This window comes from Puntigrus tetrazona, chromosome 16 (genome assembly GCF_018831695.1).
Source record: "Puntigrus tetrazona isolate hp1 chromosome 16, ASM1883169v1, whole genome shotgun sequence".
NCBI lineage: Eukaryota > Metazoa > Chordata > Actinopteri > Cypriniformes > Cyprinidae > Puntigrus > Puntigrus tetrazona.
Window position 1 is genome coordinate 22,929,999 of NC_056714.1, and position 12,712 is coordinate 22,942,710.

Consider the following 12,712-nt stretch of genomic DNA (forward strand, 5'->3'; position numbering starts at 1 on the left):
CTATATTAGCATTTACTATTATTAAAATATATATTAATTAAATGTATTAACTAAAACTATAATTATAAATATATATATTATAACGACCACACCCCAAACATGTCGTCAGGGTTGTATCTTCATTCATTGGCTCGCTGGAATGACAAAATTAACGGTTGGCTAACAACTACGCTTAGCCTATCCTTCATCCTGGCCAGTATTTTCATTACTGTTTTCGGGAGGGTTATTATGCTATTGTTTTTTTACAGTTAATATCATAATGACCATTAAGTTTGTTTTGCCGAATGCATTATCCTCACTCAACAACACACTATCACACTGGAGATTTTATATTTGACAGTTATATTGTAACATTTGATAATTGTCAATTTCTGTTTTAAAGTATAAATTCTGTTTTTGATGTATATTTCTTAGCGTCCTAATTTAATAGGTGGTGTATGACAAAACACGCGTGTATGTCACGTGATATGGACTGGGAGAAATCGAAACTTAAGAACGGCTGTTACCTTATATATTGCAGAATTCAGACTAGAGAATGCTTAAAGCAGAATAATTACATGGAAGACAAGATCATTTGACAGTAAGTATGAAATATATGTTATAGCATCTCTTAATTACTTCTTTATATGTCACGACTTTCGTTTAAAAACGCCTTAAACGTATTACTATAATCCTGTTACAGAATACATAGTATTTCTCATAGTATAGTTTACACCGTTAAACGAAACGTGTTCAGTGAACATATAGTGTTTAGCCCAAAGTAAATGTGCATTTTAAACAAACAAATGAATAAATAAACGATGCGATCGCATACCTGCCTGTGATAAGTTATTTATAAATCTAGGCGTAACCTGTTGAATAATCATGTTATTGTTATTTTGGGCATAATGCATGTTTTGTAATTGGTTAACTATGCATAAGCTGAAAGAAACTTGTTCATGGCAGGTTTAACTTGACTTTACAGACAATCCCCTTTGAGTAAAGCAATCTCTAGAAGAAAACAAAACTGAATCTGAAAGATCCAAGAACACGAACCTGCACTGAAACATTTGCTCTGTTAAAATGGATGAACCACCCTGTTCACCGAGGTAAGAACTGTTTGAAATGTTTATTATTCGCCCTGTAACTAATCAGTGCAGTGTCTATGGACTTAGTTAGAGTTTTTAGCCCAATTTAAAAACGTCAAGCTGCTTACCCTGCTATTATACATTTGACCAAATGCATCAGCAAAACATTTAAAATGTTGATTTTTTTTCTCTGATACAGTCCTACCTGCTCAGGAGACACTGCATTATGTCTTGCGGACACTAAAGTTCAGGGGAAAAAAAACAAGAAGAACAAAAAAGGCATAAAAAGAAACCAAGCGCCGCATGTCAAATGAAAAGAGACAGTGAGTGTTCCCTGGTCACCGCTGAGCAGTCATCACCCTCACAGCACCAGCCCGAGCACCTCAAGAACAGCCAAAAAACAAGAATCCTTTCACCTGCAACTTCGTTTGCAAGCTCCACTCATCGCGAAGAAACCAACACTTCACAGCAGGCATCAGCCCGTTCTACCTGTGACCAGTCAACGCAGACAGAGTCTGCTCAACTCCAGTCTGTCCAAACACAATCAACACAAACCCCTCCAATCCAAGGCATTCACACTACAATAACAGAACCCAAATCCACCCAGACACTACATTCCAGTTTTTCCTTCGAACAGGCGTACTGGGGAAGATCTTTCACAGATCAGTCAGCTGATGAACGAGAAACTCAGTCCAGCTCCAGCAGCGGTCATCTAAATGTCTTATCCTGGAATATAGATTGCCTGGATACAGATAATATCTCTTATCGGGTCAAAGGCCTGCTATCACAATTTGGAAAGTAAGTGTTACACAGAATTTTTGGCTTTTCATGCAAATATTTTTAGGATGTAGAATTAAAATGGCTACATCATGTACATTCATAAAGGTGAATTAACTAAATACCACTTTAAGTAAGAGGTAAGGTTTAGAGCAGTGGTTTTCAACCTGTGGGCCGCGGCTCCCAGTGGGCATATTGCAAGTATTATTTAGGATAAAAATGTGTAGTAATAATTAAATATCATAATTAATTAAAATGAATGCCCTATTATGCACATTTTCTGGTTATTCAACATTACCCGCTTATTCAATAAAGACAGTTAAAAGTCATGCTTCTGAGTACTCAGTTACCAACCCGGTGAATAAAATAAATACCACTTTAAATTTTTTTGCAGTAAGTGTTTGGTTGTGTGGGCTGTGATTAAAAAGGTTTGGTTTAGAGAATCTTCGGTTTCATAAAACTGTTTCTCAGATAGCTTAAAGATAATAATGTAAATATATATATACATTTACATTTAAAAACGAAGTATATAATTTCAGAACTACTAGCAGCGCATAACAGAATTTTAGTCGGTTTTGATGAACCCCCCACTCTGTCATTGGTTGGACAAATACCTACTTCATCCCCAGCAATGGTTAAGCCAACATAATTACAAAAATGCTCAAACAAACAAATAAATGTCTGGGCTAATTGTTTTAACTTGTGTTAAAATGTGAAAAAAATGAAATGCTTTAATCGGTATACAAAAACATTTAAAGGATGTTTTTTTTTTTTTTATACAGGTACCGTGCAGATGTAGTACTTTTGCAAGAGCTGATTCCTGGTTGTTTGACAATGTTAGAGAAAATTATGAAAGACTATCAGTTTATTCAAGGTATGTCCAGTGGTTGCGCACAAACTCGATTTAATAAATGCCATTTATGTGGTATGAATATTAGATTACTTTATGTTTTAGGCAGTGAAGATGGCTATTTCACTGCCATTTTGCTCAGAAAGGACAGAGTGCAATTCCTAGAGAGCAACATAGTGAAGTATCCCACCACAGAGATGGGTAGAAACCTGCAAATAGCAAACGTAAGATCCTTGTTGCTAACATTTCAAATAACAAAGATTACAATGTAATTTAATCCATTCAAATCAGCTTCCTGTTTCTTCTACCCATTCAGGTGAGTTTTTTAGGGCATCCACTGTGCATTATGACATCTCATCTGGAGAGCTGTAAGCCCAACTCTCAAGAACGCTTGAATCAGCTGCGGAGAGTCTGGAAATGGATAAAAGAGGCTCCGCAGGACCACACAGTTATATTTGGAGGAGATACCAACCTTAGAGATTGGGAGGTTGTGTATGATACTAGCATGTCTAATGTCAGATTACATTAATCTTCTCGATATTTTGTCTAAATCTGGTGTGGCCGTTTGTTTGTCTGTGTTTCTATGACAGGTGAAGAAGCTCGGGGGGCTGCCGGACGGTATCTCTGATGTGTGGGAGATGCTGGGAGAGCCGGAGGAAAGCAGATACACCTGGGACACGTCCATTAATGATAACAAAGAAATCCCTAATTCTATACGGCTGCGATTTGATCGTCTGTTCCTGAGAGCAGCTGCAGTGGGTGACAAAATACGGCCAGAAACCATGACCCTGATTGGTCTGGAGAAGCTGAAGTGTGACTATTTTATCAGCGACCATTGGGGCATCCTTTGTACTTTCAAATTTGGGGCATCAAAAGAGCAAAATGTCAGTGATTGATTTTTTTTTTTAACGGGCTGCACTGGATTACATTAGTTAATGGATCACAAACACACACTGATATGAAAATATTGATATGAACTCTGAACTAGTGTTTAAATGGTGATTGACAATCCTAAACTGCTGGGAGATTAACAAGTTGTGCAGCAACTAATGTATATACTTATATGGGCAGAATATGGCTAGTTGTGACACTTTCTACTGTAGTGATTTAAGCATTTCTATTTAATCACATATCTTTCAGTTTTTTGGCGATTATTGCCTAGATAAAAATATATAGTTCACTCAACACAATGACCATTTATGGCAACATGCCATAGGAGTGGAATGAAACCTGCTATTAAACAATCTATTATTGGATTTTGAGGAAAATAAAATGGTTAATATAAAAAAACACATGGTAGCTGGCTCCAAACTGTCGTTCAGTTTGCTAAATCTTCCTTATTTTTCCACTAGAGGGAGCTCAAATGACAGAATATGATTCATGCTGAGAACATCGAGTCTAAAGTTTTTTCATTTTGTTCATTTATTTTTTAATTTATGGTATTCTGGGTATGGAACAGAGTATGTAATGTAGTCATCAACTAAAATAGTCATCAACTACGGATTTGGGATTAGACTACCTATTTTTAGACCATTATAAATTGGCACCATCACCATATATAGTTTAAATAGACACTGTGGTGTAAAATAATAAAATAATAAACTGTGTGCATTTTAATTTAATGTATATAACGGCTACAAATCTGGACTAGATCTTCTGGGTGGTCCAGATCCAGAATATATTCTTGGCAAACGTGGCACTGTTTTCATTTGGAGAAATGAATTCCAGCACATTCTCTCTCTCTCCTACTTAAGCTAAACAGAATTGAAATGTGCCAGTACAGTTAGATGCAAATTTAGAGAGGTGGCAGGCTGACGACAAGAATTATTATTTTTCTCATTGGCATGGTGTCAAGAATTGGATTAACAAAGAGCCATTTACCGGGACTGTCCTCATCATGGCCAGCTGGATTTGAAATTCACTGTATGCAGAAGGTGCCAAGAATCTAATATAAAGGCAAAAACCTTGAATAAAAACCTTGAAAAAATCTGTCCATTAAAATGTATGACAATATCATTAATCAAATATTTAACGCAGTAAATGGATCAACGTGCTGTCACACTAATCTATTTGCTTCGTCTAATTCATCACAGAATAAGATGAATTAATTGCCATACCATCTCCATATAAAGTATTTAATCACATGTTGAATGCTGAAGTATTCTATCAGCCTAACTAAAAGGCATTATTTAATAAAGACCATCATGAAGGTTGTGAAAGATCATTAGCTCTCACTGTTATAGGAAAGCCTTAGTCATTTTACTACAACGAACTAAAAATATTCTCACATTAATCCTTTTGTAATATTTTATGCCGTTTTTAAACTGGGTCATACCAGAGGTCTGTTAGAATGTAGTTGGTTGTCATCAATCCGTTAGTAATGCCTCAGAACAACATTTTTTTTTGGCTGTTGGGATTTTTATTGCAATGGTTACCACCAGCAAAAATATAATCTGGGGTGGGCTAATGAATAACATTTTTGAGGATTCCAGAATCGGCCATATTGTTTTTTTCTTTTTTTTTATCACATGCATCCACTTCTTGATACTTTTTGGCTTATCCTCCACTTTTTACTTGCAGAGTCTAAACATCCTGTTGAGCTGAGTTAATTTAAATAAAGGCCTTTTCAGCAGTTTTTCCCTGTTCAATGACACAACAGCAGGGGTTAGAGCAAAAAGCAGCAAGCCTGACATCAGTGGACATATCAGCATACATTTATCTCAAAACACTTGCAATGACAGTGAATATATTACAAACATTTTCTAGAGTGATCACAGTTTGCGCCATTCTTGCAAACCGCCGCATGTAACCAGAGAACATTAAAAGGTAGACATGGCACACTGTAAAGACTGTTATCGGGCCATTTTGTTTTGTTTAAAGGGAAAGTTCACTTACAAAATTAAACGTCTGTCATTACTTCTTTACCATTTTCTCTTTTTTTTCTTCAGTGGAAAATAAAAGACAATGTTTAAAAAATATCTGTTTGTCCATATAATATCTGGTTCCCAATGTTCAAATGTATCTCCCATGAAGGAATTACTTTAATACTTAATTTAATTATGAAACATGAAATACAAATTTTATATTTCAGAGTCACATACTACTAAAATTGACTTCTGACTTGCTCCTGAGGTGATAGCTACAGTAACCATACTGTGATTCTTTTTTCTTTGTTTATTTTGTTTTTTTTTGTTTAAATGAAGTAACTTAATAGCACATAGTTCACCATCCTCCTATAGACAAGATGATATTCTAATGCACATGCCAGTTCTCTAATTCATGTCTATATCAGGCAAACTCTGATGACCTGAAAAACATAATTCACAGCCCAAAGTTAAACCAAAATATGACAAATGACTGCCACACTATCTGGGTGCCCTGCATACCCCCTATTAAAGTGGCTGACAATTGAAGTCACTTGACAGAATGGAGATGAACCGATGGCATGCCAGTCCGAAGCCCACCTGTGCATGCTGAGATTAGCAGGGGAAATAATTACATCAGAAGGCTACCTCCACTTTACACTGGACATATTTCAGACATGATAAGCCTGAGCTGTCAATAAGGATAAGAGCAAGGCGGGCAGATAATACAGTGAAAACGAACAACAGGCTTACAGATAGACAGATTGCTGACTTAAAAGATTTAATTAAGGGTAAGATGTATTTATTTATTCAGAACAGAACACATTAATTAACATCACACTGTGATGTTAATGTTAGCCATAATTCATCAAGCCATAATGCCTCATTTTCACCTGCTTTCCTGAGGAATAGATTTGTGGTTTTATATATATACACACAGGTACAGAGTTAATAATTTGAAACCATTTTCCATTGCTTTACAATGCAACTATTTTATCACACATGTGTCATTGCAAACAAAGTAATACTACATATTACAGATTAATTCAATATGACAGAGGTCAGCTACACTGGAACACATTCTCAGACAGATTTATTGTGATTGCATAATCCAGAGCAGGTGGCAACAAATGTAATATATGTAATTACTTAAATGGATGGCTCTTCCAGGATTCTCATATTAAATAAATGAAATTCATTTGCATGTAGAAAAAAAAAGGAAAGTACATCTAAATCTATAATGGGGGGGTTAAGCTACGTTACCAAACCCGCCTGAAATCACAGCATTCAAGTTGCAGAATACGTGTGAATTTGTACGAATGATGTACACCTATCCCCATCCCTAAACCTACACATCACTCAAATCACACAAAATTGTAAAAGTGAGGTTGTACAAATCTGTACGAATTAGCCACCTATAATACGTACAAACTGATTTTTTTCGACAAACTGAACTTTTTTCAGACATTTTCCTGATATATGTTGAGGTTCTTCTTGTTGGTATTTGGTGCCCTAAGGCACATAGTGAAGGAGACAATCCTACGACGTATCATTAGTCAAATAACAAGCTGGTGATTAAGGAGGCTCTTGATGAAGTGTGGCAGCTCAATCATTTGATGTGCTGGACGCAGTAAACACACATGTTTCACCTTCAGAAACCTGATGTATCAGTTTGGACTGCTTCATTTAATTCTCCTGTCTCTTCGTCCAGCTTGATCTTCTATAATTACGCCCAAAGGGCTCTCCATCTCTCATCCTGTCTTCCATAACGTATTTGGCCGTGTGTCAAATGAGCATACTCTTGTTGAAATATGAGAGATCTACTGTTTGAAAAGGATGACACTGAACACACACAATTATCAGCTAGTGGCAGTTTTGCCTATTTTTGGAAAGCAGTCCACTGTGCTCTGTGGTGCCCCTATTGTTCTTCTGGGCTGCGGTTGCCATGAACACCACGTCGGCGGCGTCTGACATGGCAGTGACCTGTGGAGAAAAGGTTGGCACATGGCCTCACTCACACCTTCTCCAGCTGGTAGATGTTGTCACTTAAAACATTCACCTGCTGCTTTTGCCACGCTGCTCATGATCGTCTGATGCTCCTTCAGACAGGCCTTCGCTTCTTTTGTTGTTCTAGAGGAAATTAGCAAATGCACCCTTCAATCAACTTGTGGGCATGAGGACAATGAAGTTGATTGTCACAAACAAAATTGCTTTTAGCTCAAATTTGCACTTATTATTCCAAGTGGCTGTTTGATTTTGATTACCCAAAAGACAAAACCCTCCAAATTATTGCTTACCAATTATAATTCACCACAGGGGAGGATTTATTAAGGCCCATCTTTTTTTTTGCACCAGGCGGAAATGTAGCGTGGAAATCAAAACGTTCCGTAATTTTCCCGTGAAACCTTTTGAGAAAAATCATGGCGTTATTATCATTAGCATCATCTGGATCTCCCCACCCCACCGTCGCTCAGAGTCTGATTGGAACCTCAGGGAAACACAACGCTGATTTGATTATTCGCCTTCCTATTGTCGTGGCTCACTGAAAAATAAATGATGTCTCCATATGACAGGATGAGAGTGATTGAGAAAAACACAGCTTTTGCTAACCTTTGAACCTCCTGAAATGTAAAAAAATCTGTAGTGATTAGTCGATAACAGGTGCTCATTGTTTACTTGAAATACAGCGAAATTAAATATATCATATGAATATTGCAGTGCCATAAAATTCATATACCAATGACCAGCTACAAAAATCTGCATAGTAGTTTTTAAATATAGTAACAACCAAAACACGGTAATATATCTGATCACACAATGACTTAAAGTTGGCCTCTCCAAAATGCTGCATAAACAACAACTCCATCACATTTTTGGTTTCTTTTAAGGTATTTTTCTTTCATTATTCATTTATAACATTTTTTACACTGTAATGTGTAATTTATTCTCACGTTCGTTGACTCTACCGGTCGGTTTTATGGCTATGTAGGACATCACACATGACCCATGACTATTTGCATTGACTGTTGATTGGACAGAAACAAAAAGAGGCTACAGAGCCAAACAAACAGTGTCCAGTGTAATGAATCATCATCACTAGGATAAGACAACACATGTCCACGGTGGGTGAGCAGGGTAACTTTTATGTTGAGTGCACTTGTTCATCCACATTGATTTGCATGTGGACACTCTATTCATCACTATGAAGGAGGCTGGTCATTAAGTTTGACTCTGTGTATCGATTCACATCACCATAACCCTATAAACCTCCAACACCGTTGCCACCTCACTGCCTCTATAGGTGACACGAGGGCTGACTGGAAAAATATCCATCTTGTTATCCACCCCGAGGATCAGTCTGAGCCTCTTGTTCCTATTTTTCCCATAAGATGTGACTTTCTGTTTCCTGCATTTAATGTCAACACAAATTCCCATTACACTGGTGCGTTACAGCTATTCGCTTTCTAAATAAAAAGCTCTGTGTCAAGACAGGGCAAAAAAGGAAATGGAATAGATTTTCTCTGAATTCAGTCTGCTGACACTTCTGCTTTAGGGGACAAAGCTTTCTGGCCTACAGATGAAATGGGGACCAAATGAAAAGCAAAAGTACTGCCAGGTTTAGAGTGACCAAAGTGCCCCCTGGAGCCCGGCTCTAATTATCACCAGCCTGTAGACCGTAGTAGTGGGTACATTTATATTCATACAGCATCATCACACATCAAGCCTTTGGGACAGACTGTTTACAGAGGTGATATTGTAGAACAGGCATGCTGACGCATGGAAAAGGAAAGCAAAACTAAAATAATTCAAAGACACTGATGCAGGCATTTTATGTATGATTTAAGTTGGATTAAGCTACATAATTTAAATATAAAACAATAATACACTAAAAAAATAATGGGTTAAATATGGATAGAACCAGCAATTGGGTTGTTTTGACCCAGCGGTCTGGCAATCATTGAAGCATGATTTATAGAACTGCAAAAATACAATGAAATAAACAAAAAAAACAACTACATTGTCATTTAATATGCTGACTAGTTTTATTTAAAGAAATTTAAATATAAAAAATATAATAAAATATGAAACATATTTATTGAATATAAATTTTGAAATAATATCAAATAATTAAATAGAATAAAATAAAATAAAGTGGTTCAAAATGTTTTATTATTATTATTATTATTATTATTATTATTATTATTATTAGGTCAATAGTTATATTTAATGTATAACATTTTAAATGAATTACCAATATATGACTGATTGAAAATTCACTGAGATGTCTGAGATGACAACCTCACAAAAATAATGTATCATTTATTCGATGTATGCATGTATGTAAAAAGAAAAAAATCAACTGACATATAAAAACTCTCCAACTTTTTCAAAAATAAATAAATAAAACTAACTGTTTAGAATTTGTTGTTATTCATAAGCACAAAGAGAGATGCAAGTGACAGCTAAAGCTTAGTATAAAGATAATTAGACTGGTTTATACCTTCATTGCCTCCTCTTTTGTGTTTTTGGTTTCATTTGGCTCTTAGCCCCTGCACGTAATAAATTCAGAGACAGATAAACAACTGTTATAATCTCACATGATTTACAACATACATTATTACGAAACCAATAGCCTATGAAAAGCAGTTGGCACGAGAGGGCATGATGATACCGCTGTGAAGGCCTTTTCCCCTCTGAAATCAACCACTCATGAAAACACGAGGCTGGGGAGGCCGATGGCAAGATTTATGAGAGTCGTAAAGTTAGAAAACTAACAGGTTTATGTGCTGTCCTGGTAATAGTTGCTTTCATTGGTTTAAGCCTTTATATCAGGATTCAATTTAATAGCTGTGAATTTTCCATCAGCAATGAAACAAATCATTGCTTTAAAGGTAATGGGTTAAGAGGTCAAAAAAGAGCAGGTGAATTGATGTTTTCTTTTAAACTTAGCATCAAATAGAGAAAAAAGGTGCAATATTCAATTTTTTTTCACCACTTCTCTGTTTGCCCTAAGCAGATGTGGCAGGACAGAGCAGCTGCTTGTGGAAAGCCAGCACTATTTTGCCAAGCATCAGAGCATGCATATGTGTGTATGCGTGTGTGATCATGCGTGAAATTATAACACTGGGGTGTAAACAGAATTACAATGCACTCCCAACAACTCAACTCACTGTATGACCGAGGGGAAACCTAAACACTAGCATAGATGCAAAACTTCAGACTTGTCTATTGCTTTTTAACGGATGGAAGTAGAGATCACTTTTTTTTTGCAGACATTCATATGTTCTTGCTTATGATAATTTAAGAGAACATCACTTTCACAAACGTATGGCATTTATGCGTTGCTGAGGAAGAGAGGGGAAAATAAAATAGTGTGGTTTTATTTTTTTAAATGTAAACTTTATATATGTTATATATTTTATGAGTGCTTTCAAATAAGTTATTTAATAGTGCTTTGTTTAATAATATGTGCACGCACTGTGTGTGTGTGTGTGTATATATATATATATAATTTATATATGTAATTGTCACAGTGTGATTATGGAAGGAGCACTCAATGAAAATATAACTCTATATATTTAGCTTTTAATCTTCCACATGCAGGCAGGTAGACAGACAGACTGGAACCACACACATACATAGAAGCGAGACCGGACGAATTAACAGAACAAACAGGAACTTATATAGCCTAAAGTAAATGACATAATTAACTGGACACACCTGAACACAATGATACAATTAACTGAGGACAGAAAGTAGGGCACACAGAGCACATGGAACATGTCCAAACATGTGACAGTAATATATTATTATTTATATACGTATATTTAAAATACACAACACGTGCACACATATTATGTAAACAAAAGTTATTTATTTTGGATGTGATTAATCATGATTAATTTTTTGACATTTTTATTAACTTTTTGTTATGTTACACTTAAACAATTCAAATTTTTCAAAGTTTCACGCTGATAATTTTATGCTAAAGAGATAAACAAACCAACTGCAAAAAAAAAAAAATTATAATTAAATATAAAATTAAATATAAAATTAAATTAAATATATTTTTTACGGAATTGTTTATGCTATGTTTTGTTCATTTCCGAATTTAAAATAAATACAAGTATAGTAAAAACCAAATTATTTATTAATTTTGAAAAATGCTAAATGTAATTTTCACTAATGGTGAAGTGAAATTTGGGACCCAACCAAAATCTGAAATAAAAAATGTGTTGAAATAATTTGCAGTCACGGCACACGGCAGATACATTTCACAAATAATGATTAAAACAATCTACAATGAACACTCTGAATTAAACCTGAAACTTAAACTTATTTTTTTCTTATACTAGAAACTAGAATACTATACTCTATTATCTATATAATAATGCTGTAATAATTTACAATATAAAAACTGTTTAGTAAAAAAAAAAAAAGTTTGTCAGGGCATTACAAACTTGTGACACTGTGGATTAGCTTTAAATGTCATGTAAAGAAAAAAAATGAGTTAGCTGCATGTTGTTAGTCAGCATACGAGAGGCTTAGACCACTGACTATAGCAAAGCACTGATTGCAAACACCAGCAATGCATAAAATCTTCTCAAGCAGTGAATAACTGAATCCATTTCACCGTGACTCACGTGCTTTGTTTCATTTTTACGAGTTGGCCTAAAATATCATCCTCCAATTTAAATCATCCACAGAATATTCTAGTAATGACAAACAATATAGGGTTCAATTAATTCACCCATTTACCAAATGATATTCTCCAGTCACTTAGCAATTCTGTCAGACACCTGAAAGTGTCCTCTTCACTTTCTGGTCTTGTCTGACCTCTGTCTCATTTGATTTTCGCTTGAATCCCGATCTGTGACTGAGGAAGCGTAGCTGTGGTGCGCGCTCGTTAAGTGTTTGGCATTTGAGGAACAAAAGCCCCCCGCATCCTGAATGCAGCGATGGATCAGACTATAACAACCTCCGTCTCTAATGGGCCCTAATGAATTCAAAGATATGCAAACCCACGTGGGCCTCTCATTCAGATAAGGTGAAACAGAATGAATCACGTTCCCGAAATACACAACCATTAACCTTTCTTCACTTGTCAGGCATGAGAGGACTGACATCTGGCTTTCTCTCGGGTCAAACGCACA

At 35.7% G+C, this 12,712-nt stretch overlaps 1 protein-coding gene across 2 annotated transcripts; it reads left to right on the forward strand.

Moving 5' to 3' along the window:
* The first annotated feature begins 422 nt into the window (after nucleotides 1-422).
* Nucleotides 423-3,984, forward strand: LOC122359865 (tyrosyl-DNA phosphodiesterase 2-like). Of its 2 annotated transcripts, none has more exons than XM_043260055.1 (7): nucleotides 423-580; nucleotides 965-1,088; nucleotides 1,267-1,865; nucleotides 2,627-2,718; nucleotides 2,800-2,918; nucleotides 3,011-3,181; nucleotides 3,285-3,984. In XM_043260055.1, exons 3-7 carry the CDS (start codon nucleotides 1,378-1,380, stop codon nucleotides 3,588-3,590), a joined length of 1,176 nt encoding a protein of 391 aa, XP_043115990.1. In that variant the 5' UTR covers nucleotides 423-580; nucleotides 965-1,088; nucleotides 1,267-1,377; the 3' UTR covers nucleotides 3,591-3,984. The 2 variants fall into 2 exon arrangements, with proteins under 2 accessions (XP_043115990.1, XP_043115991.1); XM_043260056.1 differs by having other exon boundaries at nucleotides 453-580; nucleotides 946-1,088.
* Nucleotides 3,985-12,712: the final 8,728 nt, after the last annotated feature.